Source organism: Lepus europaeus, chromosome 21 (assembly GCF_033115175.1).
Source record: "Lepus europaeus isolate LE1 chromosome 21, mLepTim1.pri, whole genome shotgun sequence".
Classification (NCBI taxonomy): Eukaryota; Metazoa; Chordata; class Mammalia; order Lagomorpha; family Leporidae; genus Lepus; species Lepus europaeus.
The window spans coordinates 3,130,065-3,155,932 of record NC_084847.1 but is presented as its reverse complement, the minus strand read 5'-3'; the positions used below and the strand labels follow the sequence as shown (position 1 = coordinate 3,155,932).

Sequence of the window (25,868 nt, the reverse complement as noted above, 5' to 3'; positions counted from 1 at the left end):
TGAGCTGTCCCCACAGATAAGGGACACTGCACTGCCTCACTACAGTCCTCTGGGGGTGTCCCCACAGATAAGGGACACTGCACTGCCTCACAACAGTCCACTGGGCTGTCCCCACAGATAAGGGACACTGCACTGCCTCTCAACAGTCCTCTGGGGCTGTCCCCACAGATAAGGGACACTGCACTGCCTCACTACAGTCCACTGGGGCTGTCCCCACAGATAAGGGACACTGCACTGCCTCACTACAGCCCACTGGGGTGTCCCCACAGATAAGGGACACTGCACTGCCTCACAACAGTCCACTGGGGTGTCCTCACAGATAAGGGACACTGCACTGCCTCACAACAGTCCTCTGGGGGTGTCCCCACAGATAAGGGACACTGCACTGCCTCACAACAGTCCACTGGGGTGTCCTCACAGATAAGGGACACTGCACTGCCTCACAACAGTCCTCTGGGGGTGTCCCTGAGATGGGGACACTGCACTGCCTCACAACAGTCCTCTGGGGGTGTCCTCACAGATAAGGGACACTGCACTGCCTCACAACAGTCCACTGGGCTGTCCCCACAGATAAGGGACACTGCACTGCCTCACTACAGTCCTCTGGGGGTGTCCTCACAGATAAGGGACACTGCATGGCCTCACAACAGTCCTCTGGGGGTGTCCCCGAGATGGGGACACTGCACTGCCTTACAACAGTCCTCTGGGGGTGTCCTCACAGATAAGGGACACTGCACTGCCTTACAACAGTCCTCTGGGGGTGTCCCCGAGATGCGGACACCGCACTGCCTCACAAGAGTCCACTGGGGGTGTCCTCGCAGATAAGGGACACTGCATGGCCTCACTACAGTCCTCTGGGGGTGTCCCCGAGATGGGGACACTGCACTGCCTCACTACAGTCCACTGGGGGTGTCCCCACAGATAAGGGACACTGCACTGCCTCACTACAGCCCACTGGGGGTGTCCTCACAGATAAAGGACACTGCACTGCCTCACAACAGTCCACTGGGGGTGTCCTCACAGATAAGGGACACTGCACTGCCTCACTACAGTCCTCTGGGGGTGTCCCCACAGATAAGGGACACTGCACTACCTCACTACAGTCCTCTGGGGGTGTCCTCACAGATAAGGGACACTGCACTGCCTCACAACAGTCCACTGGGGGTGTCCCTGAGATGGGGACACTGCACTGCCTCACAACAGTCCACTGGGGGTGTCCTCACAGATAAGGGACACTGCACTGCCTCACTACAGTCCTCTGGGGGTGTCCTCACAGATAAAGGATACTGCACTGCCTCACTACAGTCGTCTGGGGGTGTCCTCACAGATAAGGGACACTGCACTGCCTCACAACAGTCCTCTGGGGTGTCCCCGAGATGGGGACACTGCACTGCCTCACTACAGTCCTCTGGGGGTGTCCTCACAGATAAGGGACACTGCACTGCCTCACAACAGTCCTCTGGGGGTGTCCCCACAGATAAGGGACACTGCACTACCTCACTACAGTCCACTGGGGTGTCCCCACAGATAAAGGACACTGCACTGCCTCACAACAGTCCTCTGGGGTGTCCTCACAGATAAGGGACACTGCACTGCCTCACTACAGTCCTCTGGGGGTGTCCTCGCAGATAAGGGACACTGCATGGCCTCACAACAGTCCTCTGGGGGTGTCCCCACAGATAAGGGACACTGCACTACCTCACTACAGTCCACTGGGGTGTCCCCACAGATAAAGGACACTGCACTGCCTCACAACAGTCCTCTGGGGTGTCCTCACAGATAAGGGACACTGCACTGCCTCACTACAGTCCTCTGGGGGTGTCCTCGCAGATAAGGGACACTGCATGGCCTCACAACAGTCCTCTGGGGGTGTCCCCACAGATAAGGGACACTGCACTACCTCACTACAGTCCACTGGGGTGTCCCCACAGATAAAGGACACTGCACTGCCTCACAACAGTCCTCTGGGGTGTCCTCACAGATAAGGGACACTGCACTGCCTCACTACAGTCCTCTGGGGGTGTCCCCGAGATGGGGACACTGCACTGCCTCACAACAGTCCACTGGGGGTGTCCTCGCAGATAAGGGACACTGCATGGCCTCACAACAGTCCTCTGGGGGTGTCCCCGAGATGGGGACACTGCACTGCCTCACTACAGTCCACTGGGGGTGTCCCCACAGATAAGGGACACTGCACTGCCTCACTACAGTCCTCTGGGGGTGTCCTCACAGATAAAGGACACTGCACTGCCTCACAACAGTCCACTGGGGGTGTCCTCACAGATAAGGGACACTGCACTGCCTCACTACAGTCCTCTGGGGGTGTCCCCACAGATAAGGGACACTGCACTACCTCACTACAGTCCTCTGGGGGTGTCCTCACAGATAAGGGACACTGCACTGCCTCACTACAGTCCTCTGGGGGTGTCCCTGAGATGGGCACACTGCACTGCCTCACTACAGTCCTCTGGGGGTGTCCTCACAGATAAAGGACACTGCACTGCCTCACAACAGTCCACTGGGGGTGTCCTCACAGATAAGGGACACTGCACTGCCTCACTACAGTCCTCTGGGGGTGTCCTCACAGATAAGGGACACTGCACTGCCTCACAACAGTCCTCTGGGGGTGTCCCTGAGATGGGGACACTGCACTGCCTCACAACAGTACACTGGGGTGTCCTCACAGATAAGGGACACTGCACTGCCTCACTACAGTCCTCTGGGGGTGTCCTCACAGATAAGGGCCACTGCACTGCCTCACAACAGTCCTCTGGGGTGTCCCCGAGATGGGGACACTGCACTGCCTCACTACAGTCCTCTGGGGGTGTCCTCACAGATAAGGGACACTGCACTGCCTCACAACAGTCCTCTGGGGGTGTCCCCACAGATAAGGGACACTGCACTACCTCACTACAGTCCACTGGGGTGTCCCCACAGATAAAGGACACTGCACTGCCTCACAACAGTCCTCTGGGGTGTCCTCACAGATAAGGGACACTGCACTGCCTCACTACAGTCCTCTGGGGTGTCCCCGAGATGGGGACACTGCACTGCCTCACAACAGTCCTCTGGGGATGTCCCCACAGATAAGGGACACTGCACTGCCTCACTACAGTCCTCTGGGGGTGTCCCCACAGATAAGGGACACTGCAATACCTCACTACAGTCCACTGGGGTGTACCCACAGATAAAGGACACTGCACTGCCTCACAACAGTCCTCTGGGGTGTCCTCACAGATAAGGGACACTGCATGGCCTCACAACAGTCCACTGGGGGTGTCCTCACAGATAAGGGACACTGCACTGCCTCACTACAGTCCACTGGGGTGTCCTCACAGATAAGGGACACTGCACTGCCTCACTACAGTCCTCTGGGGGTGTCCCCACAGATAAGGGACACTGCACTGCCTCACTACAGTCCTCTGGGGGTGTCCTCACAGATAAGGGACACTGCACTGCCTCACTACAGTCCTCTGGGGGTGTCCCTGAGATGGGGACACTGCACTGCCTCACTACAGTCCACTGGGGTGTCCTCACAGATAAGGGACACTGCACTGCCTCACTACAGTCCACTGGGGTGTCCTCACAGATAAGGGACACTGCACTGCCTCACTACAGTCCTCTGGGGGTGTCCCCACAGATAAGGGACACTGCACTGCCTCACTACAGTCCTCTGGGGGTGTCCTCACAGATAAGGGACACTGCACTGCCTCACTACAGTCCTCTGGGGGTGTCCCTGAGATGGGGACACTGCACTGCCTCACAACAGTCCACTGGGGTGTCCTCACAGATAAGGGACACTGCACTGCCTCACTACAGTCCTCTTGGGGTGTCCCCGCAGATAAGGGACACTGCACTGCCTCACTACAGTCCTCTGGGGGTGTCCCCACAGATAAGGGACACTGCACTGCCTCACTACAGTCCTCTGGGCTGTCCCCACAGGTGGGGCCACTGCACTGCATCAGTAGCACAGCACAATGCCTGGCTTGTTGAAGGCATTTAACGATGTCTAATGAATGAGCAGATGCTTTGTTAGAGACATGTGAAGATGGTGCCCAAAGCCAGTGGGTGGGACAGCACAGAGCACTGCCCTGGCTATGATGTGGGGCTCATGTCTGGGGGAGAGAGGGCACTCTGCTGGGCTGGGGCCAGTTGGGAACAAGTGACTCTCTCCTCAGGCCCCAGCCACCTCTAGCCAGTTCTTCTTCAGGCTGGTCCCTGCGCCATTCCCTCTGAATTATTTTTGGATCCCTCTAGAGCAGGGACTGCACCCTGAACTCAAACAGGTGCAGACAAATCCAGGCCTGGAGTTTTGGGCTTGCAGGAAGTGGGTTGTGCTGGGAGCTCAGCCCAAAACCAAGCCAGGGGAGAGCCCTGAGGTTTGGGAGCCCCCCCCTCCCCCACCAAATAACTGCCAAAACTGTGGGCCCTGGGCCTCTTCCAAATGGCCATTCAGTTAGGACCTGGGCCGGCTCAGTCATCTCCCATAGAATGTTCCCTAGATGGCAACAGCTAAGGGCTGTGCAGAGTCACTCCCTGGCAGGCAGATCTGATGAGCATCCCATCTACTCCGTGCTGAGTTCCTGGCTCCACTGTCCTCTGCTCCTCCCCTGTGTCCACCAGAGGGACTCTCACCAGTGGCTGCTCACTTAGGTTCCCTGCCTTTCCTCCTCCCTCTGTTTCAAGTGTCAGGTAGATTATGTATCTTTCCAGCACTTACTGGGAAGGCAGGGCGTGTCAAGGGATCAGTAGTGCTACCTGGGACTTGGGAAGGGGTCTGGAAAAATTTGGGCAAGGGCCTTGCCAAGCACTTGCCCTGGCCTGGGGGAGACCATCCTGGCCTCAGGTTCCCAGTGGACTGAGCGTGGGTAAATGGAAATCTAGTGGTAAATCCACCCCCTCTCCTGTCTTTTCCTGCCTCAGTTGCCTTTTCAACTTGGTGATCAGGCCTGTGGCTAAGTGCCTCCTCACTTGCAGCTGCCCACATGAAGACAGAGTAGCCAGCATGGGGTAGAGTGGGAGCACCAGGACTTGGGGACAGAGCAAGCACTAATTTTTGTCACAAGTGAGCCACCAAACCTCTTACCATTTCTGCACCTGTCTCGTCACCCATACAATATGGGAAACAATATTTGTCCTATTTACAGCACAGGGCTGTTGCATGACTAAAATAAGAAAATGGTTATCGGATGCTTAAAATATTTTTTGGTATCAGATACTTTTTAAGGTTAAGAGGACTGTGACAGCAGTGACAGGGTCTCAGTGTTACAAGTACGTTGCGACCTGACAGTCACACCGGTTTCCTCAAATGTCAGGACTCACACACAACCCAGGTGTCCAACAGTGTTTCTGCTCCTGCTCTGGGCTGTGGGGATCCTTAGGGTTTTCTGTCCTCTGAGAGTTGACAGCCAGGAAGAGACATGGCTGTGCTCTTGACAGGCACTAAGGACCATATAAGGCAGGTGGGATCAGGGCTAAAAATAAACAGCCAGAGGAAGAGGCCTGGGGTGGGGCCCGAGCTCATGCTATAGCATGGGGATCTCAGGACATGGGGCAGGGGCTGGGGCTGGGGGCCTGGGGAAGAGGTGACCAGTTTGTGGGAAAACTTCCCAGAGCCAGCCCAAGTGTTGGTTCCTGTGCTATTTTCCTGTGGTTGCTGTGACAAATCTTCACAGATCTGGTGCTTACAGCAACAAGCCTTTCTTCTTGGACAATTCTAGGGGCCAAAATCAAGGTGTGGGCAGGGCCATGTTCCCTCTGAAGGCTCTAGGAGAGGGCCCTCCTGCGTCCTCCGGTGTCTGGTGGCTGCCAGTAACCTTGGCCTTCCTGGCTTGTAGCCTCACCACTCCAGTCTTGGCACCTGTCATCACATGACCTTCTCCCCATCTGTGCGTCTCCCTGTGTCCTCCCCTCATCACTCACGCACAAGGATGATGCTGGATTTAGGACCCTTCGTAATCCACTATGATCTCACTGTCACTAACCACATCAGCAAAGACCATGTTTCCAAAAGGCCACGTTCTGAGGTTCTGGGTGGCATGAATTTTGGAAGAAGCCATGCAGCACAGTACGGTTCCTCAGCTCTGAGCCCAGGGACATTTCATCTCATTTCTCTGCCTCTCAGTCTTCTGGGCAGACGTGGCGCCTTTCTTCCATGCCTCCTGTCCCATGGCCCTGCAGTTGCTGGCAGCCAGGGCAGCATGTTGAGTTAAGGAGAGGCAACTGGTTGGGGGCAGAGAATTCCATGGGCAGCCACTCAGCCTGGCTGTGGTGTTCTGGAGGAGGGTGGGGACAGGGAGAATTTACCATTTCTCTCCTTAGTCTGCTGTTCTGGGCCCTCCTTTGTCCAGCTCTGCCTCACCCTCCTAACCGAAGCCGCTGTTCCCTATACATCACTGGCTTGGCTCCTGCACTGAGTGTGTGGTGTGCACGTCCACATCCCCACCTAGGTGCCGAGACTCTGCCATCAGACTCTTAGTTCTCCCTTCCTGCTTGCCTCCCCTTCCAGTAAGACCATGATGGTTTTAAGGAGAAAATCTTTATTTCAGCAATTCAGTTCATTTGGTGATCACATGATGATAGGCCAGGAAGGCAGCTCTTCAGGCACTTTTTTTTTTTTTAAGATTTTATTTATTTATTTGAAAGGCAGAGTTGGAGGCAGAGAGAAAGAGAGAGAGAGAGAGAGAGAGAGAGAGAGAGAGAGAGAGAGAGAGAGAGAGAAAGTCTTCTATCCACTGGCTCACTCCCCAGATGGCCACAATGGGCAGAGATATGCCAATCTGAAGCCAGGAGCCAGGAGTTTCTTCTGGGTCTCCCATGTGGGCACAGGGACCCAAGTTTCTAGACCATCTTCTACTGCTTTCCCAGGCCACAGCAGAGAGCTGGATTGAAGTGGAGCAGCCTGGACTTGAACTGGTGCCCATATAGGATACTGGCACTGCAGACAGCAGCTTACCCACTCCACCACAACGCTGGCCCCTCTTCAGGCACTTTAATCATGTGAGCAATAGGCCTGCAGAGGTTAACTGACTTGGCTGCAGGCCACATAGCTTGTTGGCACTTCTCTGTTCTAAATCTTAGTCCTTTCCTTTTGCTACTAAGTTGAAGGAAGGTCTTTTTACTTGGCATTATCAACCTTCCATCCATCCACGCATTCACCTATGTATCCATCCATCTCCCATCCATCCATTCGTTCACCCCCCATCCACTTACCCATTATTCACCCATCCACCCATCCATCCATTCATTCTCCATCCATCCCTACCCACCAGCCATCTGTTCACCGATCCATTCATCCATCTCCCTTCCATCTGTCCCTCACCCACCCATCCATCCATTCATGCCTCATCCATCCATTTTCCACTGATCTGCTTCCTTCTACCCTCCATCATTCCATCTCAGTGGCTATCCTAGGGGCTAGGGATACAAAATTCTGGACAAACAGGAAGATAAATAAGTTATATAGTTTATGAGAATGCAGTAGGTGAAGTGAGGAAGAGGAAGCTAGGGAAGGGAGACGAGGAAGGCTGATTGGGAGACAGTTTTCAGTAGGGTGGCCAGGGAAGCCCCGACATTGGAGCAGAGACTTAGAAGGAGAAGGAGTGGGTCAGGCACTTGTCTGAGGAGAGCATTTCCAACAGTAAGGCAGGAGGGGGCTTGGGTGGTCAAGGGAGAGCGAGTCCTGGTAGCTGGACAGACAGGTGGTGCGGGAGAGGCAGTGAGGCCACAGGACAAGCAGCGCAGGACAGGGTGGGCTTCGGCCTCCCTTTTGTATGAGACAGGCGCCACCAGGGGGCTGTATAGAGGGGGATGTCACTCAGTCACGCCTCTCAGGTGGAGAACACATAGGGAGCAGGGGGTGGGGCTGAGGTAGAAGCCGAGGTTTCAACAACCCAGGTGAGCGATGGCAGGAGCCAACAAGCAGTGATAAAGAGTGGTTAGATTAAAGGTAGACAACACGTGGAGGTTTTTTTTAAACCAACCTCAAGAAGAAATCCTTTGTCCGTACATCTTGCGACTTCTCATGTCCAGCTTCCCTCACAGAGTGCTGTGTTTTCTGGGTTGGTTTGTGTTGACACGTGGGTCAGAGCCTCACTCTTTCATGGCTGAGGATGTGCTAGACCCCACCTAGTCCACCCATCCATTCGCTGGTGGACATTTGAGTCTTGCTGCTGCACATGTCAGACTACAGGCTTTGGTGTGGACATGTGTTTTGGGAATACTGTATTTTAATGTTAGAAACGTGCTATACATTTCCATTTCTGTCCAGCTCTCAGAATCACACCAGATATCCCTGGAGCCTTGCCTGACCTGGTGTGCAGCAGGTCCTTGATCAACAGTGTCAGAGTCAGGCGAGCAGGGCTGGTGTTCTTTTCATTTTATTACTGATGAAACCAGCGGAGAGAAGTTCACAAACTGGCTCACTCTGTTTCTGGCTCTGTTCTTTATCCCTGACTCCCTCCCTTCTCTCCTTGTCCTCCTGTAGCATCCCCAGGTCCCCAGGCTGCTGCCCTCACCATGCCCCTCTAGACAGCTCTGCCTGACCGCAGGCTTCTGTCCATGGGCAGACCTCCCACCACCAGCAGCCCCGGCCTCTTTGCAGCCTGACAGGATAGCAAGGCCAGCTGCACTCCAGGCCCACGGATGGGCCCAGAGCTATTGGGCTTCAGCCCCTCATGGCTGCCTGTGGCCTTAGAGATGTAGCATGACTAGGAACAGAGCCCTAGGAGCAGAGTGGGAGTGACCCCCGTGAAAGCGTGTCCCACCTTTTGCAGCTGTAAGTCTCTGGGGAGGTGGGAAGCAGTCACACAGAGGAGAGATTGGCAAGATGCAGTTATGAGCCAGGAATGTGGCAAATGCCGGAAGGCAGACAGGCAGAAAGGCTTCTCCCCTCCATGACCCTGTTGATACCTTGGTCTCACACTTCAGGCCTCCAGAGTTGTGAGGGATACTTTCCTACTATTTCTAGCCATGGAGGCTTTTAAAAAAATTTAAAAAAAATTTTAGGGGGCAGAATCTCTGTGTAGTGGGTAAGGATTCTGCAGTGCCGGCATCCCATATAGGCGACGGTTTGAGATCAGGCTGCTCCACTTCTGATCCAGCTCTCTGCTATGGCCTGGGAAAGGAGTGGAAGATGGCCCAAGTCCTTGGGCCCCTGCACCCACATGGAAGACCTGGAAGAAGCTCCTGGCTCCTTGCTTCAGGACAGTGTAGCTCCGGCCTTTGCGGCCATCTGGGGAGTGAACCAGAGGATGAAAGGCCTCTCTCTCTTTCTCTTTGCCTCTGCCTTTCTGTAACTCCACGTTTCAAATAAATAAATAAATCTTTAAAATTTTTATGAATTTATTTGAGCAGCAGAAACAGAGAAAGAGACAGGGAGAGAGGAGGTCTCTCAAGATGTCAGAAGGCAGTCTCTGTGGGTGGCAGGAACCCAGTTACTTGAGCCATCACCACTGCCTCCAGGGTCTGCATTAGCAGGAAGCTGGAGTCAGGAGCCGGAGCCAGGAACTGAATCCGGGTCCTCTAATGTGGGATTTGAGTGACTTAACTGCTGGGCTAAATGCCTATTCCCTAAGCTACTATGTTTGTGGTGCTTTGTTCTGGCTGCCCACAAACTAATATGAGATCATGATAGGGCTCCAGCACAGGGATTTGGGCCTTGTTTAGTGTGAGGGTGGATGCTGAGGGGAACCCTCTGGATAGGCCAACCCTGAGCTCCTACGATGCAGTCTGGGGGTGGCCATGTGTGACCCTCAGTGTTGGCCAGGGAGTATCACCCTGGGGACAGTGATTGTGTGGAATGTGTACTTACTCTAGACGGCCCTTGGCTGTGAGCATCCCTTCTCCTGCTGAGCCCCATGGGAACTGAGGAGGAGATGGCCTGCAGGGCCTTCTGTGTGCCCTGGGGCTGCCAAGGGAAAGGACAAGAGCACCGCAGCCCAGTGGCTCTTTGGCGGTGTCAGCCTGGTCCGGTCTCGGTGTTTGAATAGATGGGGTGGGATACAAGAGCCCGGGCTCTTGCAGAAGGAAGCTGCTCTCCTCTTCATTTTCATGGAACAACTTCTCTCTTAGGCTGGGGTTTTGAGAGACAGAGGCCTGTGACAGGCCTCGGAGGCCTGGCCTGAGGGTGCAGTTCAGAGTCTGGCATACTCAGGAATGTGTGTCCCCATGCATCTGAGGTCCAGGGGTCCAGGCTGCTTGGAGATATAAACCAGAGGGCGGACACGAGTTTCTGGAGTGGCCTGTGCGTTCTCGACATCTTTGCCTGTGGTGCTCCCTGCTCTGGGGCAAGAATTCAGGGTAAGGGGCAGATTTGTTCTGGAGGCTCTGAGGGCTTGTATTCTTCTTGGAGCAGTGGACGGAGAGGTTCTTTCCTTTTCTGTGATGCCCCAGACTCCGGAAGACTCAAGACTTCTGGTCCTGTCTTCTTGCGGTCTCTACTGTCCTAAACTCAGCTAAGAGCTGATCTCGCCCGGTTCTCATGATACTGGCTCCCCCTTGTCCCCAGTGATGACAGCAGCAAGAACCTTCCTGCGTTCTTTTGCGGAATACCGTGCTTAAAGGCGAAGGCAGGGAGCTGAAGTCTCCATATAGAGCTTGCTTGGCGAACAATGTGATGTCACATCCACTCTGGCCACCTCCCAGTAGCACTCACAGGGTGCAGGGACAAATAGGGAAATGGACAAGTGATTCAGGAACACCAGGTCCTCTAGATAGAATGGGTAGGGTGTGAGCATAAAAAGGGCGGCCATACCAGAGAGGAAAGGAAGTCGTATTTGTGGGGGAGCCCCTGGGAGGACCACAGCAGAGGCTTCGTGGTTAGTCCTGGCTTTGCCCCATGGCTTGGTGACTTCTGGCAGCTTCTTTTCCCTCTCTGTGCCTTGGTTTCCTCATCCAAGAAAGTGAAAGAATTGGGCTACTTAATTTCCAGGTTTCCTTCCAGTTCCAGAAGTGTCTAATGGGAAAAGAACTGTAAGGATGACCAGTAACGGGGCACCTGGGGCCACACGTGAAGACCTGAAAGTGGAGCCCATCTGTCACGGGTGTGGTGCTGCGTCCTGGGGAAGAAGTGGAAAATCTGGTCTCCTGCTGCTGACCAGCAACTTTCCCAGAAGGGCCTGTGGGCCAGGGGCACAGACACCTTGCCTTTGGCTTGACCTTCCTCCTTACCCTCCTCGGAGCAGACTTGGGACTGGGCAGCTTCTCCGGGACGAGAGCAGCCACGGACAGCTCACAACTGAGTGGGTATGGGGGTGCTGCTCACAGGGGCAGAGCTACAGAGGAGGGGGTGTGGGTGGCTGTGCGGGCCCTTGTGCGGCTTCTGCAGGCTGTAGAAACATCAGCTCTGATTTCACTTGAGCAGCACTTGCAAAGCGCCACTCTGGGGGGCTGGGGCTCCTCTCTGGCTCGGGCCACAGCCTGTTGTCTTGTTCCCTGCTTACTTACTGTGAGGGCAAGGAGGCCAGGGGGCACAGCTAGCGGCTGCTCTCCCATGGCGTGGCCGTTTCAGAGCAACTCGAAGGACGCTTACTTGTTCTCCACCCTTGGAAGGCCCTTTTACCGGCTCTCAGACAGACACACCCTCACGAAGGGTCTGCTTATTTGACCTGTGGGCGTGCGTTTGTGTGGGGTGAGGTACAGGGCCCCCTCACCTCAGGGCCGCAGAGTTGTGGTCACCCTGGATGCTTCTGGCTGAGTCAGGGCCTGCTGGATGGGGCCAGTGACTGCAGGGGTTAACTTTGGGCTCAGCAGGAAAAGCTCTTGGCCCAGGACCTTGACAGCCCAGGCCCATTCCTGTTCCCAGACCAGGTGGAACCGCATGAGCAGAGCAGGGCAGGACGGGGCGACCCCGGGGTGCCTGCAACCCAGCCCAAGCTGCTTCTGGCTGGCAGCAGAGAGGAGGAACCCAGGCAGAAAGATCTCCCCAGGCCCAGGGCGGGCAGAAGGACAGAGTATCTGGAGCTGGTTCTGTTTTGACTACTGAGTAAATTTGGAATTCGGCCTTTCTGGGAATTAACAGTTATTCTTCTAGTCCTGTGTGGAATGGTTTTGAACACTGAGGGGATTGCTAGAACAGGCATTATTATCTGTGTTTTGTGGGTGAATAAAGCTGGGGGAAGGGGCCCAAGGTCGTGTAGCTGGTTAGTGAAACAGGAAGGCACAGAGCCTAGCTCTCCTGACTTCTGGGTGCATCCAGAGAGTAGGCACCTGCACAGCTCACGAGGCAAAGGGAAGCCCTGAGCTCACGCTGGGGAGTCAGGCAGATTTCCCCAGCCTCCTGGGGTTAGGGCTGATGAGGTTCTGGCCTCCTTGCCAAGCCCGAGATGGCTCTGACCTTAACCCCGGGCATCTGCTTGCCTGCGCCTAGAGGGAGCCACATTCCTTTGACTCCCAAGTGGATCCCTCCCTGCCCAGGGCGCCACAGTTAATCTCCCAGCCCTCCCAGAAGCTCCTCCCAACAGATCCCAGGGAGGCAGGTGGTGGGAGGTAGGGGAAGCCAGGCCCCTGCCTCGGTCTGTCTCAGAATCTTGCCTGAGTGGATTCCTCCTTCCTTACCCTGTCCTATGGAGCTCAGGCCCTGGGAAGGTGGCGGGGGAAGCGTTGCCAGGGATTCCTGTCAGCTGAGGCTGCCTCTGAGAGACTGGGGCTCAGCAGTCACCACGGTGCACTGAGGGATCAGCCCTGAACACTTTGCTCCTTCCAGAGGCACTTGCTCCTCAGAAGTGGATGTTCATCTGCACGCGCGCAGCTTCTGTGCCTCAGTGACACGCACGTATGAAGGCCATGACCACGAGGCATGGAATTCCCGGGAACTGGGAGTGTGTGGGGGTGGAAATGAAGATATTCTGCCAATTCTCTGGACTTCATAGGTTAAAAAATTGTGTTGAAGTTTTAACCCTTTTATTTTCATTGTACATATTTATGGGATACCTTGTGCTAACTCAATCTATGTATTCAATATTTGGAGACCAAATCAGGTTGATCAGCACTTCCATCTCCTTAAACACTTTAAACACCCTTTTTTTTTTAAAAAAAAAAATTATGGGATCAGTCAGGGTGAATGGATAAAGAAAATGTAGATACACATGGAATATGATTCATTTATAAAAAGGAATAAAGGGATAAAGTCTGCCATCTGCAGCAAAATGAATGGAGCAGCATTTTCACATTAAGACATTAGACTTCTTGGTGAAGGCAGGAAGAAGAGGGTAGGCTAAAGCAGACAGATACGGTCCCACTCACTGGCCCAGCGAGGCTAGGGGTGGCGGTGCAGGCGCCATGTGGTGCTGGAGTCTTGGAGGGCCGGGTGCTTACTGTCAGTGCTCCTAATCAGCACTGGGTCCTTGGGTCTGGCTCTTAGTAGCATGTGAGGGTCTCATTCGTTAGTGGAATCAAGCTAATTGTTCTGTGGAAAGTCACTTTGGGCCCCAAATCCCAAGGTCCTCTCTGATTGCTCTGTCTGTTGTCATATTCTACCTCCTGGGTTATCATTTTGGGGTAGATACTGACCAGGGGCAGGCTGTCCTGGTGGGATTAGCCTTGACTTCAGGAGCTTGGCCAGAAAGCCAAAGAACCCTTCCAAGAATGGCTGCTTGTACTCTGCGCCCTGGGCACCCTGGTCTAGGGGAAAAGGTCAAGGAGTGGCAAGGGAAGGTCTCAGGTCACAGAGGATGCAGACAACCCTTCCTCTGGCGAGCACTTCCCTTCTAAGTTCCGTAACGGCCTTGTCCCTCTGCAAAATCGTTTGAGGGCTTCACCCAGGAAGTGGAAGCACAAGAGGCTCTGAGTGGAGAATTCACTCCGGAGAATAAGGACAAGAGAAGATGAGACACCCGGAGAAGCTGCTGACGCACAGCTCTGAATCCAGGAGTGTTCAGAGACAAATGTCTCAAAGAAGGCAGGGTCAGGCTGCCTGTCCCCGCTGCCTGAGCCCAGGGCCTCGAGGTGCTCCCTGCCACTCTGAAGAGAGATTCTAAGAAACCAAAACTGGACCTAGCGCAGGTGATGAAGTGGCAGGGCCAGGGTCCCAACTTCCTAGGACAGAGGATCTAGATGTAGAATCTGAAAGGAATTTTTCTCCCCAGAACGTTATCACTGATAGATCCTTCACGTAACTGTGTGAGTATTTTTTTTTTAAGATTTATTCATTTATTTGAAAGGCAGAATTACAGAGAAGTCAGAGAGAGAGAGAGAGAGGTTGAGAGAGAGAGGTCTTCCATCTGCTGGTTCACTCCCCAGATGTCTGCAGTGGTTGGAGTTGGGCCGATACGAAGCCAGGATCTTCTTCTAGGTCTCCCACACAGGTGCAGGGGCCCAAGGACTTGGGCCATCTTCTACTGCTTCCTCAAGCCATAGCAGAGAGCTGGATCAGAAGTGGAGCAACCAGGACTCAAACCGTCGCTCAAATGGGATGCCAGCACTGCAGGTGGTAGCTTTACCCACTATGCCACAGCACCGGCCCTGAGTATTTGAGGTTCGTGTGACTCAGGACTCAACAGTTTCAGTTTAAATGGATGAGAACTCCAGTGGAAGAACCACCTTGACAGATCCTTGTCAGAAACACCTGCTGAGGAGGCTTGGACGGGATGGAGAGCAGGTGCCCTGGAATAGGCTCTAGGCCACAGCACAAGAGATCTTGGTTTCTGACCTGTCTTCTGGTGTGTAGTTTCAGTTTTGGGATAGACTCCCTGGCCCCTGATGTTGGGGTTTGGCTTGCTCAGAGCAGAGGTTCTCAGAAGTTGGTGTTCCGTAGAGTCACTCTGACCTGACCCAGGGACGGGGCATCTGTGCTTGCAAAGCTCTGTGGGCCCTGGGTCCCATCCCCTCCTGGGCCGGGAGGCTCTGTTTCTTGGCCTGGTTCTAGCCCATTCTTCGAATGACTGACTCAGCAAATTATTTCACTTGCTGAGCCTCTTCCTCACTTCACAAGAGGTTAACCGTACTTGCTTCCTCTGCTTCAGAGACCTGCTGGGAGGGTCGGGAGGAACATGTCCATGAAACTGCATGAACATGGAGTCCTGCACGAGGGTGAGATGCCATCTAGCTCAGGGCCTCGCTCCTGTGGCGCGACACAGTGAAAAGATGCCTTTGAGGGCGGCTGGATGTTGGAGAGAATGAGTGACAGGAAGACAGTTTTAGGGAAGATGCAGGGAGAGAGGAAAGGAGCAGTGGTTGTTACTCTCCGTCCAATTCCTTCCCCCTCAAACACCTGGCAGACAGGCTGAAGGAGGGCAGTGACACAGGGGACACAGGGTGGCCGGCTGACCTGGTGTGTACATCATGCGCCAGGCCCCAGCTATGTCGTCCTCCCTCGCCCCTGTAGTTACTTCTATGGGACCCTAACACTTTATGGGATGTGGTTTGTAAACTCCTCAGGAGCAGAAAGAATTCCGGACTGAGGACAACGGACCTGGGTTCTGTCCCAGTGTGACCCTGGCCGTGGGCAGGTTTCTAGAGCTCTTGGCCAGAGCTTCCTCCTTTACAGTTGGCCTCACCAGGGCTCTTGGCAACCCCACCATCTTCTGAGTCCATGTGAAAGTGCTTTGGACCAGTCAGGAGCTGAAGGAAAAAACGACAGAGTATTTGGTTGGAGGTGGAGGGAGGGGAGAGCCTGGGACCGGGGCTGAGTCTGTGGGGTTGTTGGGAGTAGCTGAAGGGATGGCTCCCCAGGAAAGGAGGATGGCAGATGGCGATTTGGAGAGAAGCAGGGCAGGCTTATGCTGTGCCCCCCTGGGTTGAGGGAGGCACTCAGGCCTTCCATGTTTGGGGCTGAGCTGCAGGCCTGCTATTTGTATGCCCTGACGTCAGTGCCCAGGCCTGTCCGGAGCTGGGGTGACTGCCTTGGCCACAGCACACACGTATGGTACTTCATGTTCTTGGATGGACCAAGGCTCACTTAACCCATCCAGGGTGCTTGGGGTCCTCTGAGCCTTCCCCATGCCCTGTTCCAGGGGCCAGTAATGGGCTTCTACAAGAAGCCAGAGGGGTTAGGGAGAGAGCGAAAGACATCGAGCTTTGGTTTTGTGCAGCTGAGCTGAGTGTCATCTCAGGCTCTAGAGTCTCTGCTGTGCTACCTAGAGGAGACCGAGGCCCAATGGGTCAGCTGCTTCCCAGGATCGAGTTTTGGGGGCCGAAAGGGACAGCTTGCTTCATTGAGAGACTTTCTGTCAGGGAAGTTATTTTTAGCTTGGGAAGGAAGATCACAGGGCACGAAGCCATCACCCTCAGTTTTTTCACTCCAAATTATTTAGCAGGTCGGGGCAGCTTGGCACTAGGTTCTGATAACCAGGGAAGGATGTGGATATAAACATGTTCAACCACACGCACATGCTCAACTCCCTGTCCAGCAGTGTGAAGGTCACAGCAAATGCCCACTGTTTGGAGTTCTCATCCCCCATTGGGACTGTGTGGCCGTCTTGCCCTCAGTGGAGAATGATGGTCTATTGAGAATATCAGAAATCCTACAGTGGGTCATACCTAGAGTTTCTTGAGCTCTGTATCACCACCATCACCGTTGTCATCACCATCATCATGATTAGAGGAGAACAGGGATCTTTGGAAAGTGAGGAACCTCATCCACTGCTTTTCCAAGGGCTGATGCCAGCTCTGGGAGCCCTCGGTGGGCACCTTCCAGTGAGGAGGGGTCTTGGGGTCCAGGTTATTTGGTTTAGTGGTTGCACCGCTTTGCACATTTGCACACTGGAATTACCTTTGAGCTTTCGAATTGCCTGTCACAGTCACTAAGTCCTCATGCTGGGGCTATCTAGGGACAGGGACCTTTTTTCTGCCAAGGGCCATTTGTATATTTATATCATTCATGGGCCATACAAAATTATCAACTTAAAAATTAGCCTGCTATAGATTTATTGGATTTCAAGTCCTGCCTGTGGTTACCTTGGCAGGGCCAGACCATGTGATTGTGTGGGCCGTACGTGTCCTGTGGGTAGGACATTCCCCACCCCTGCAAGTCGATTTTCATCAGAACCACTGCGGAGGGCGGGGGGAGAGGCAGTTTAATGGTGGTGTGGGCCAGTGCCTCTCAGACTGGCATGTACAAATGAATCTGCTGGGCATTTTGTTAATTGCATATTCTGATCCGTGGGTGTGGCCTCAGGTCTGGACCCAGGCCCACTCTTCTGGCTCCTAGGGGACGCTGAGGCTGCTGTTCCTCCACCTGTGCTTTGAGTGAGGGTGTGGGGCTAAGTTCAAAGGCTGACAGTCTCCTTTGCAGCTTTGAAGTCCAGTGGCTGCAGCCAGTCACTGGTGCTGTGCCACCGGGTGAGGCGCCAGTGCCTCTGGTTCCAGCCTTTTCACATGTAAAATGGCGGTGTGAGTAACAGAGTAATACTTTCTTTACAGAGCAACTCAGGTTAAACGAAGCCAGCGAGATGAAGTTAAAGGTCGTGTTTACATGTAAAGTGCAGGTGCATTACCCAGGCTACCGAGCACATGTGTGGGTAAATCTTACAGGCTGTGTGTTAGATCTGTCCTGCTCAGAGCACTCTCAGTCTCCTTGGGTTAAACCAAGTTCCTGCCATAGACTTTTCCCCACGGGTGGACATGTAGGACTTACAGGAAGGCATTTAGGTGGTAATGAAAGAAAACGTAAATGAGTAATGTCTAACTCCTCATGCCGCCTTCAACTTAGGGATCAGGAACTCTACCAACTGTAACCACGTGTCTCACTTTCCTGTGGGTCAGGCAGGGTCCCAGGTCCTGGGAACACAGAATTAGGACTTGGTTCCTGCAAGTCTGTAAGGAGTCAGGAGCAGCCCAGAGCATGACCCTCAGGGGAAGGCTCGTGCAGGTAGAGGCTGAGGTCCCCATGGCAAGGGGGCCCTAGTGCCCCCCCAACACATCATGGTGTGGAAAACCTGGCCCCAGAAGTGGGCGGTTCTGGGTCCAGCAGGTGGCCATGTCTGCCTGGTGACCGTGTGTCCAGGGCAGACTGAAGACTTCTCTAACCAAGCCCTGAGGTCAAGGCTGGGAGGGGAAGTTTTCTGCGTCCGCCATGGGCTCCTTGATAGCCAAAGGTGCGAAGCTTCCCGTCCTTCTGGTTCGGATGGGAGCTTGGCTGCCTATGGGGTCTAATGAGGAACTACTCATTCCTAATCCCTGGAGGTTGTCCCAGCTTTCTGAGGCAGAGATGGGAGCTCTAGGTGTGGCCTAAGAGATTGTGAAGGGGAGGAGAGGAGGGCACAGACAGGGAGACTGGTGCTGTTTTTGCCCCCTCACAGCAGGGCACCTGTGGTCCCCTCACCCGCCTCCTCCTCAAAACAGATCCCAGCTTGCAACCTGGCAACCCTCTCCCACCCCATTTTCCAGCAGTTCTAAACTTGACCCCCAGGAGAGGTCTCTGGCACAGCCTAGGCCCTGCCCTGCTCTCCTGCTTTGCTCTTCCCATGCCCTCAACTCTCCGGGTGACGCAGAGCCCTTAGAAGGGGATCCCCTAGGAAGGGGTTGGCTGAGGCCACCGGGAAGCCCAGGCCCTGCCTGTTTTGGATATCTCCTGCGCAGGCCGGTCCCCTCTGATCTATCGCAGCCAGGCCAGCAGATGCCTGCCCTTAAGGGGAAAGGGTTGGATGTGACTTAATAAGGATGAGAGCCACAAGTAATCCCCTAAGTACTTTGCCTTGTAACCTGAGATTATCTGGCCTAGAGACACCTGTTTTCACTGCTTTGCTGATAGCTGTATAAAAAGCACGCTGGTTAATGAGAGTCATGAAGTCCTCCCTTGGATGTGTCTCTGGTGAGCTGGGCTGCACGTGCCCATCAGCAAGGTTGAGGAAGGACTGGAAGGGTTTGCCCAAGTTTCCACCCTGTACAGTGGTCAGGACCTAGGCAGGAAGTCTCCGGTCAGGGTCGGGGTTTTTTTGGGCTCTGGAATCAGTGTGACCGCCAACTCCTTTCTTGATAGACAGCAGGTCTGTCCTTTAACCCCCTGATCCACAGTTTCCACCACTTGGGAGGGAGGCAGGATAACACCTGCTGTGCTTGCTATACACAGGGTAGTCATGGAGACCCGGGGCGTAGGTGCAACCCTGCACGCCAGGCCCACAAGGCTCTCCCGGAAGAGGGGAGCTAGATTAACATAGACTCTTTTGAGACACAAAACCAGTGCCAACCCTTTGAAACTGACCAATCATGTTCTAATCATTTAGAACTGCAAGTCCCTGCTTCGGGTGGCACAGAAGATGTTGGCAATTTGTTGGAGAATCCTTTCTCTGCTGGAGACGCAAGTCTAGAGGAGAAAGAAAGGGCCCTGTATGCAGATGCGGCCCCGCGAGACGAGAACCTGCTCCTTCACTACCCAGACGGCAGGGAGGCCGAGAGTGCGGAGCGCACCACCGCCGGGGCCCCTCCAGCTGCCCCCGGCCCGGGCTCCGAGCCCGAAGCCAGCCTCCCCAACGCCTCAGCCACAGAGTCAGCCCCACCTGGGGAAGCCACAGGGCCCAGGGAAGAGCAGGGCCCAGCAGCAGCAAGCGCCCTTCCTCCGGGAGGGGACGAGGGGTCCTTGCAAGAGGAGAGGCAAGAGCTCAGTTCGGGAGAGGGACTGGGCTCGGAGGCAGCTGGGTTCGGGCTCCCCTCGGAGGGAGCTGCCAGTGGGGAGACGGAAGGACAGGCTGGGGGTGGCAAGGTCCCCGAGGAAGTGGAAGGGGTACTAGGGGACAGCCCTGTGCAAGGAGCAGCTGCAGAGACGGCAGAGCCTGAAGCCTTGGGGATCTCCCCTAGCTCAGAGGACAAGCAGAGCCACACCCTGGAGGGAGAAGGCAAAGGCAGCCCTGGGCCTGACCACGGGCCTACAGAGCTCGATGGAGCTCCTGACGGTGCATCTGCGGGAGAAGAGCCAGAGGCCGACTTGGACACAGAAGCCAGAGAGAGAGCTGAGGACCAGCACCAGGTCCACACCCTGGAGACAGAAGGCGAAGGTGGCCCTGGGCCTCACCAGGGCCCCACAGAGGTAGATGGAGGCCCGGATGCCGTGTCTGTGGGAGAAAGCCTGGAGGCCAGGGAGGGTGCTGAGGACCAGGGGAAGCCCAGCCCCAGTGAGGAGGCTGGCCCAGCTGCTGCAGAGGCCGGCACTGAACCTGGGGGCACCAAGCACTCTGAGGAAGGGGGGATGGAGCAGGACCGCCCCCCAGAGGGCCAGGTGCCAGTGATGCCCCAGGACGAGGGGGATGAGGCCTCCTCTGAAGAAGAGGGCGACGAGGAAGGTGGAAGTGAGGAAGAAGAGGGAGATCCATCCGAAGAAGATTCTGGGGAAGACAGCGGCGATGGAGCCAGCTCAGAAGAAGCAGGGGCTGCCTCTGAGGAGGCCGCAGGAACTGCAGGCCTCGGGGAGGAAGAGACCCAGCCCAGCACCGAGGACTTGGATTCAGGGCCTGCAGGTAGCCAGGCCCAGGACACTGAGGCAGAGGAGCCCGAAGAGGGACATCAGGGGCCAGAGAGTCCCATCACTGCCCCCCAGGGTAGGAATGAATTTCTTAAAGCAACCCCAGAACCTGGGGCAGCTGTGTTCTTCCTGGAGGTCTTGTGTGGAGTGGGGGACAGGCAGGGGCAGGGTGGGGCGGGAGAGCCCCGGTTAGTTCCAGGTTTGCCAGATAGGGGCCCTGTGCAGGGCACAAACCCAGGGAGGTACCCTCCACTTTGGAGGGAGTGAATGGGAAGTCACAGAGGGACCCAGGCACTTCTGAGTGAAGCCCCGCAGGAGGGTCCCTGTTAGGGTTCCTAGTTGAGCCTCAACATGGACCAGGGCCTTAAGGACAAGGCGACAAGGGAACTAGTACAGGGACTGGGGTCCTGAGGCCAGCTGGTGCAGTGACATTACAGGGAGTTGGTACAGTTGGGCTGCAAACTGTGCAGTCGTGACCACTTGGTGGGCTGAGTCCTGGGCCTCCCTTTGAAGACGCAGCGTAGGAGGCGTGGAGAACTCGGATGCACTGTGTCCTCCAAATGGCCACCTGAAGCAGCAGTGGCCATCCTCAAAGGGCTGGGGAACAGGAGAGGAGTGGGAGAGGGCAGGGCCACAGCCACTGATCTGATGCTGGGGTTGGGACCCTGTAGGCCCCATCCACTCAGTAGCTGAGACCAACCAAAAGCTGGGCTTTCAGGGTGGGTGGGGCCAGGTCTTTGCTTTCCCAGAAGGCTTCTCGGTGGGTTTCCAGGCAGAGTTTAATTTACAAACCACTGGTCAAGAGCTTGCAGCCTCTATAAAGGGAGGGGTGGGGCTGCAACCTGCAAGCTGCTCCTCCTTTCCTCCTCTCCCTCTTCCGGGTTTGGGGTCAAGGACTGCCTGGGTTTGGCCTCCTGAGCTGTCGTCCATATGGTGTTACTTATGCTTCATTCCCTGGGGACTGGCCTCCTTCTGCCCTGCAGGCCTGGATCCATCTTCTCCTAATCTCCTAAGAGCCTCTGTGCAGGTGGCCTGGGGAGAAGCAGCTGTGGCTTTGGAGGCCCAGGGACTTGAGCAGCCCCTTTCTTGGAGTCGTAGCAGGCACAGGCACCTCTTGTTTGCTTGGTTGGGAGAACAGTTGGCCCCTGCACCATATAGCCAGTGTGATCCTGTGAAATGCCCACTGATGCCACCTTTGCCTTGGGATAAATTACGAACCCCTTTGGTAGCCCTTGGGGCTGCCTGCTCAGTCCTGTGGACCTATTCAGCTCCCTTGCTCCCTACTGCCAGCTCTCCCCTGCTTCCTGCTTCCTGTCTGGGGGCTTTCACTGAGGGCTCCCCTCCGTCCTTTACCTGACTAACTGTGCAGTCCCCCTGGTGGATCTGTCTAGACACACATCTTCGGCCCTCTTGCCTTCTGGAATGTTTCCTTCCATAGCTACTTCGCTGTGTGTAATTATGGTCACTGATGGACCACATCTGTGAGTGGAGCTAGAACATTTCTGTTGCTTAGTGTTTTTGCTGTGCCTTTTCTGTTTGGAGGCACAAACACCTAGCATTGTGTCAAGTTGCCTACAGGGTTGAGTACAGTGTCTAGGAGCATGGACTGTACATGGAGCCTAGAAATTCAGAAGGCCAGACCGTGGAGGTTTGTGTAGGAACACTCATCCCCACAACGAGGAAATGGTCTGATGATGCACTTCTCAGGATGCGTCCTCATGGCCAAGTGACACATGACTGCATGACATTCTTTGAGAGACTTTCTCGGCTCTCTGGCCACTAGGCTGTAGGGAAACTCTCCGAGGGCAGGTTCTGTGCCTGTCTTGGACTCCACTGTCTTCCTCGTGTGATGCTCGATACATGGTAGATGCTCAATAAGTGGTCGTTGCTTAAATAAAATGGATCACGAGCTTAGAAGGAGAGTCTGGGTCTCCACATTCCATCCTAAAGGCAGAACTCAGCTCAGCACCCACTGAAGGCTGCAGGCCTGGTCCATCTTCCAAGGGGCATAGAGCTCAGTTGTCTGCTAACCTGTTCTCTGCCTTTCTCTGCAGAAGAGACGGAAGATGTGAGTGAAGAAGCCCCAATGAGGGACCGCTCCCACATCGAGAAAACCCTGATGCTGAATGAGGACAAGCCGACTGATGACTTCTCTGGTAACCAGAGGCGTGGGACAGGGCTGGACCAGGGCTGGAGGCCAGGCAGAGCTTCAGAGGCGAGGGACAGGGCTGGACCAGGGCTGGAGGCCAGGCAGAGCTTCAGAGGCGTGGGACAGGGCTGGACCAGGGCTGGAGGCCAGGCAGAGCTTCAGAGGCGAGGGACAGGGCTGGACCAGGGCTGGAGGCCAGGCAGAGCTTCAGAGGCGACTGGAAGCCAGGCCACAAGTGGGCTGTAGACTGGCAAGGACCTCAGGGAACAGGACACCTATGATGGGGACTGTGTGGAGTTGGCTCTCTGAGCAGGGACCAAGGTTGAGGAGGCTCCAGATTGGCAGAGAGGGGGACATGTTGGTCCCAGCCAGTGTGGTAATGTTGAACATGGAGGGTGATTCTGGCGCCACAGGCTGTGGGATGTGCCAGCCTGTGCACTGTGACAGGAGTGTGTGGCTAATAAGAATTTACTGCCTCTGGGACCAGTATGTGGTACAGCAGCTAAGCTACTGCTCCCAGTGATGCTGGCATCCCAAATGGAGTCCTGGCTGCTTTGCTTTCAGTCCAGCTTCCTGGTGGTGTGCCAGAGAAGGCAGTGTAAGATGGCCCAGGTGCTTGGGCTCCTGCCACCCACGTGAGAGACCAGGATGGAGTTCCTGGCTCCTGGCTTTGACCTGGCCCAGCCTTGGCTGTTGAGACCATTTGGGGAGTGTCACAGGAAGCCACCAACTGAGGCCAGTGTTGTGGGCACTGAGAAGAATTAACCAGAGTAGAATACAGAGAGGCATGAGCAGAGTTAGCTTTATTAAAACACACTGCAAGGGCCGGTGCCGTGGCTCAACAGGCTAATCCTCCGCCTAGCGGTGCCAGCACCCCGGGTTCTAGTCCCAGTCGGGGCGCCAGATTCTGTCCCGGTTGCCCCTCTTCCAGGCCAGCTCTCTGCTATGGCCTGGAAGTGCAGTGGAGGATGGCCCAAGTGCTTGGGCCCTGCACCCCATGGGAGACCAGGAGGAAGCACCTGGCTCCTGGCTTCGGATCAGCGAGATGCGCCGGCCGCAGCAGCCATTGGAGGGTGAACCAACAGCAAAGGAAGACCTTTCTCTCTCTCTCTCTCTCTCACTGTCCACTCTGCCTGTCAAAAAAAAAAAAAAAACCACAAAAAACAAACAAACAAAAAACACTGCAAGGGACCAGCGGGCAGCCAGGCCAGCAGGAAACTGACAACTGGTGCACCATGGATTGTAATCTGCATCTGAGGCAGATGCTGCTGGCCAGGGGCTTCGCAGAGGCACTGAGCTCCTTATTGCTGGGGGTTTTTCACCAGGGACTTCCTGTTGACCTCCACAGGGCATGAACCAGTCAGGACTTGGGCCATCTTCTACTGTTTTCCCAGGCCATAGCAGAGAGCTGGATCAGAAGTGGAGCAGCCAGGACTCGAACAGTCGCTCATATGGGATGCTAGCATGGCAGGCAGCAACTTTACCCATTACACCACAGTGCTGGCACCCCCATAAATCTTTTTATTTATTTATTTGTTTTTTTATTTTTTTGACAGGCAGAGTTAGACAGTGAAGACAGAGAGAAAGGTCTTCCTTCCGTTGTTTCACTGCCCAAATGGCTGCTAAGGCCGGCGCGCTGCACCAATTCGAAGCCAGGAGCCAGGTGCTTCCTGCTGCTCTCCCATGCGGGTGCAGGGCCCAAGCACTTGGGCCATCCTCCACTGCCCTCCCGGGCCACAGCAGAGAGCTGGCCTGGAAGAGGGGCAACCAGGACAGAATCCAGTGCCCCGACCGGGACTAGAACCTGGTGTGCCGGCACCGCAAGGCAGAGGATTAGCCTATTGAGCCACAGCGCCGGCCCCCATAAATCTTTTTAAAAGACAAATTCATCCACCCTCCCACTTTGATTTTAAGACTATAAAGCCCTCTCATATCCGAGAATTTCAACTGGGTTTGTTGTCTCTTAATTGATGAGATAGTGAGAGCTCAGTGCAAGGCCAAGAGAGCTTGGGTCACTCGGCTAGAGAGCAGCAGTGGGAGGTAGAGCCTAGCCAGCCTGTGCACCAACACCCCTCGCCCCCCAATGCTTCCAGCTTTGCCCTGGGGCTGTGCTCTCCCAGGAGTGCCTGGGATACAGTGAGGGACAAGGGGCAGGATAGCTGTCCTATGGGCCTACTGGGCCCCTGGCTCCCTGGCCCCTGGGCATACACAGTGGGCAGCAGAGAGAAAGAGGTGGAGTTCACGTCTTCCAGAGAAAGTGTCTTCAGGTGGGCTGTGGACTTAGGCAGTGTTTTCAGATGTACTGCTGAGGTGGAGGAAGGGAGGAGCGAGGTTTTTAAAAAAGCTCAGGAGGCTTTGCAGGTTGGAGGGAGGCCAGGGGTAGGAGAGTGTGTTGTTTTCAGGAATTTAAAAAAATTATTTATTCATTTGTTTGTTTATTTGAGATATGGAAAGAGGGAGGGAGGGAAAAAGAGACAGACAGACAGCTGTCATATGCTGGTTCACTCTCCCAAAGCCCTCAAATGGTAGAGCTGAAGCCAGGAGCCAGGAACTCAGTCAGAGACTCTGGGTCCTAGGTGGGAATGCAAGTACTTGAGCCATCACCTGCTTCCTCCCTGCATTAGCAGGAAGCTGGAGTCAGAAGCCAGAGCTGGGACTTGAACCCCAGCACTCTGATGTGGGACATGGGCCTCTTGACTGTCAGGTTAAACACCCGCTCTGGTCTGAGGAGTTTTGAGGGTCGGGCTGTGCACCAGCTTCTTCCACACTGTAATGTGTAGTGGAGTTGCTGGGCTTCCGAGGGCCCCAGCTCCTACCAGGCAGGGGTGGAGCTGCCCAAGGGGTGGGACCCTTCTACAGTGAAGGGGCTGCCTGGAGTGCACCCTGCCTGATGCTCTCCCCCGCACCTCTCTGTCCCCAGCGGTACTGCAGCGGCTTCGAAAGATCTACCATTCATCCATCAAGCCCTTGGAGCAGTCTTACAAATACAATGAGCTGCGGCAGCACGAGATCACAGGTACAGCCTTGGCCAGGGTTGGGGTCACATCTCTGACCCACTGGGACTCCCCTGTTACCCACACAGGTGTGCGAGGCTGAGCTCTCCCAAGGATCAGATGGGACAGCAGCCTCAGGCCTGTGAGCTGCCCCTGTCACGGAGGAGCACTTGGCACTGCGAGGGCCTGGCAGGAAGTGTTCATTTCGAAGCATTTGGGCCTCAGGAGGGCCGGCTCTGGTCTCAGCTCCCACAGGCCCACTCCCTGATGGCTCAGGTCTGAATCCCCCGATTGGCTTGGATTCCTCCTCTCCTCCTATCACCCTTCCTGGATG

At 55.1% G+C, this 25,868-nt stretch overlaps 1 protein-coding gene across 7 annotated transcripts in view; it reads left to right on the top strand.

Annotated features, from left to right (window-relative positions):
• Positions 1-25,868, top strand: part of SRL (sarcalumenin) — a 65,752-nt gene that overhangs the window by 28,785 nt on the left and 11,099 nt on the right. For 3 of the 7 annotated variants that reach the window (XM_062179955.1, XM_062179954.1, XM_062179956.1), the window contains 3 exons: positions 19,161-20,468; positions 22,447-22,548; positions 25,462-25,557. In XM_062179955.1, the coding sequence (XP_062035939.1) occupies positions 19,161-20,468; positions 22,447-22,548; positions 25,462-25,557 (1,506 nt within the window). Of the gene's footprint in view, positions 1-10,787; positions 11,245-19,160; positions 20,469-22,446; positions 22,549-25,461; positions 25,558-25,868 lie in introns of those variants that run through there. The other 4 variants (XM_062179958.1, XM_062179957.1, XM_062179959.1 and 1 more) reach the window with 3 other exon arrangements.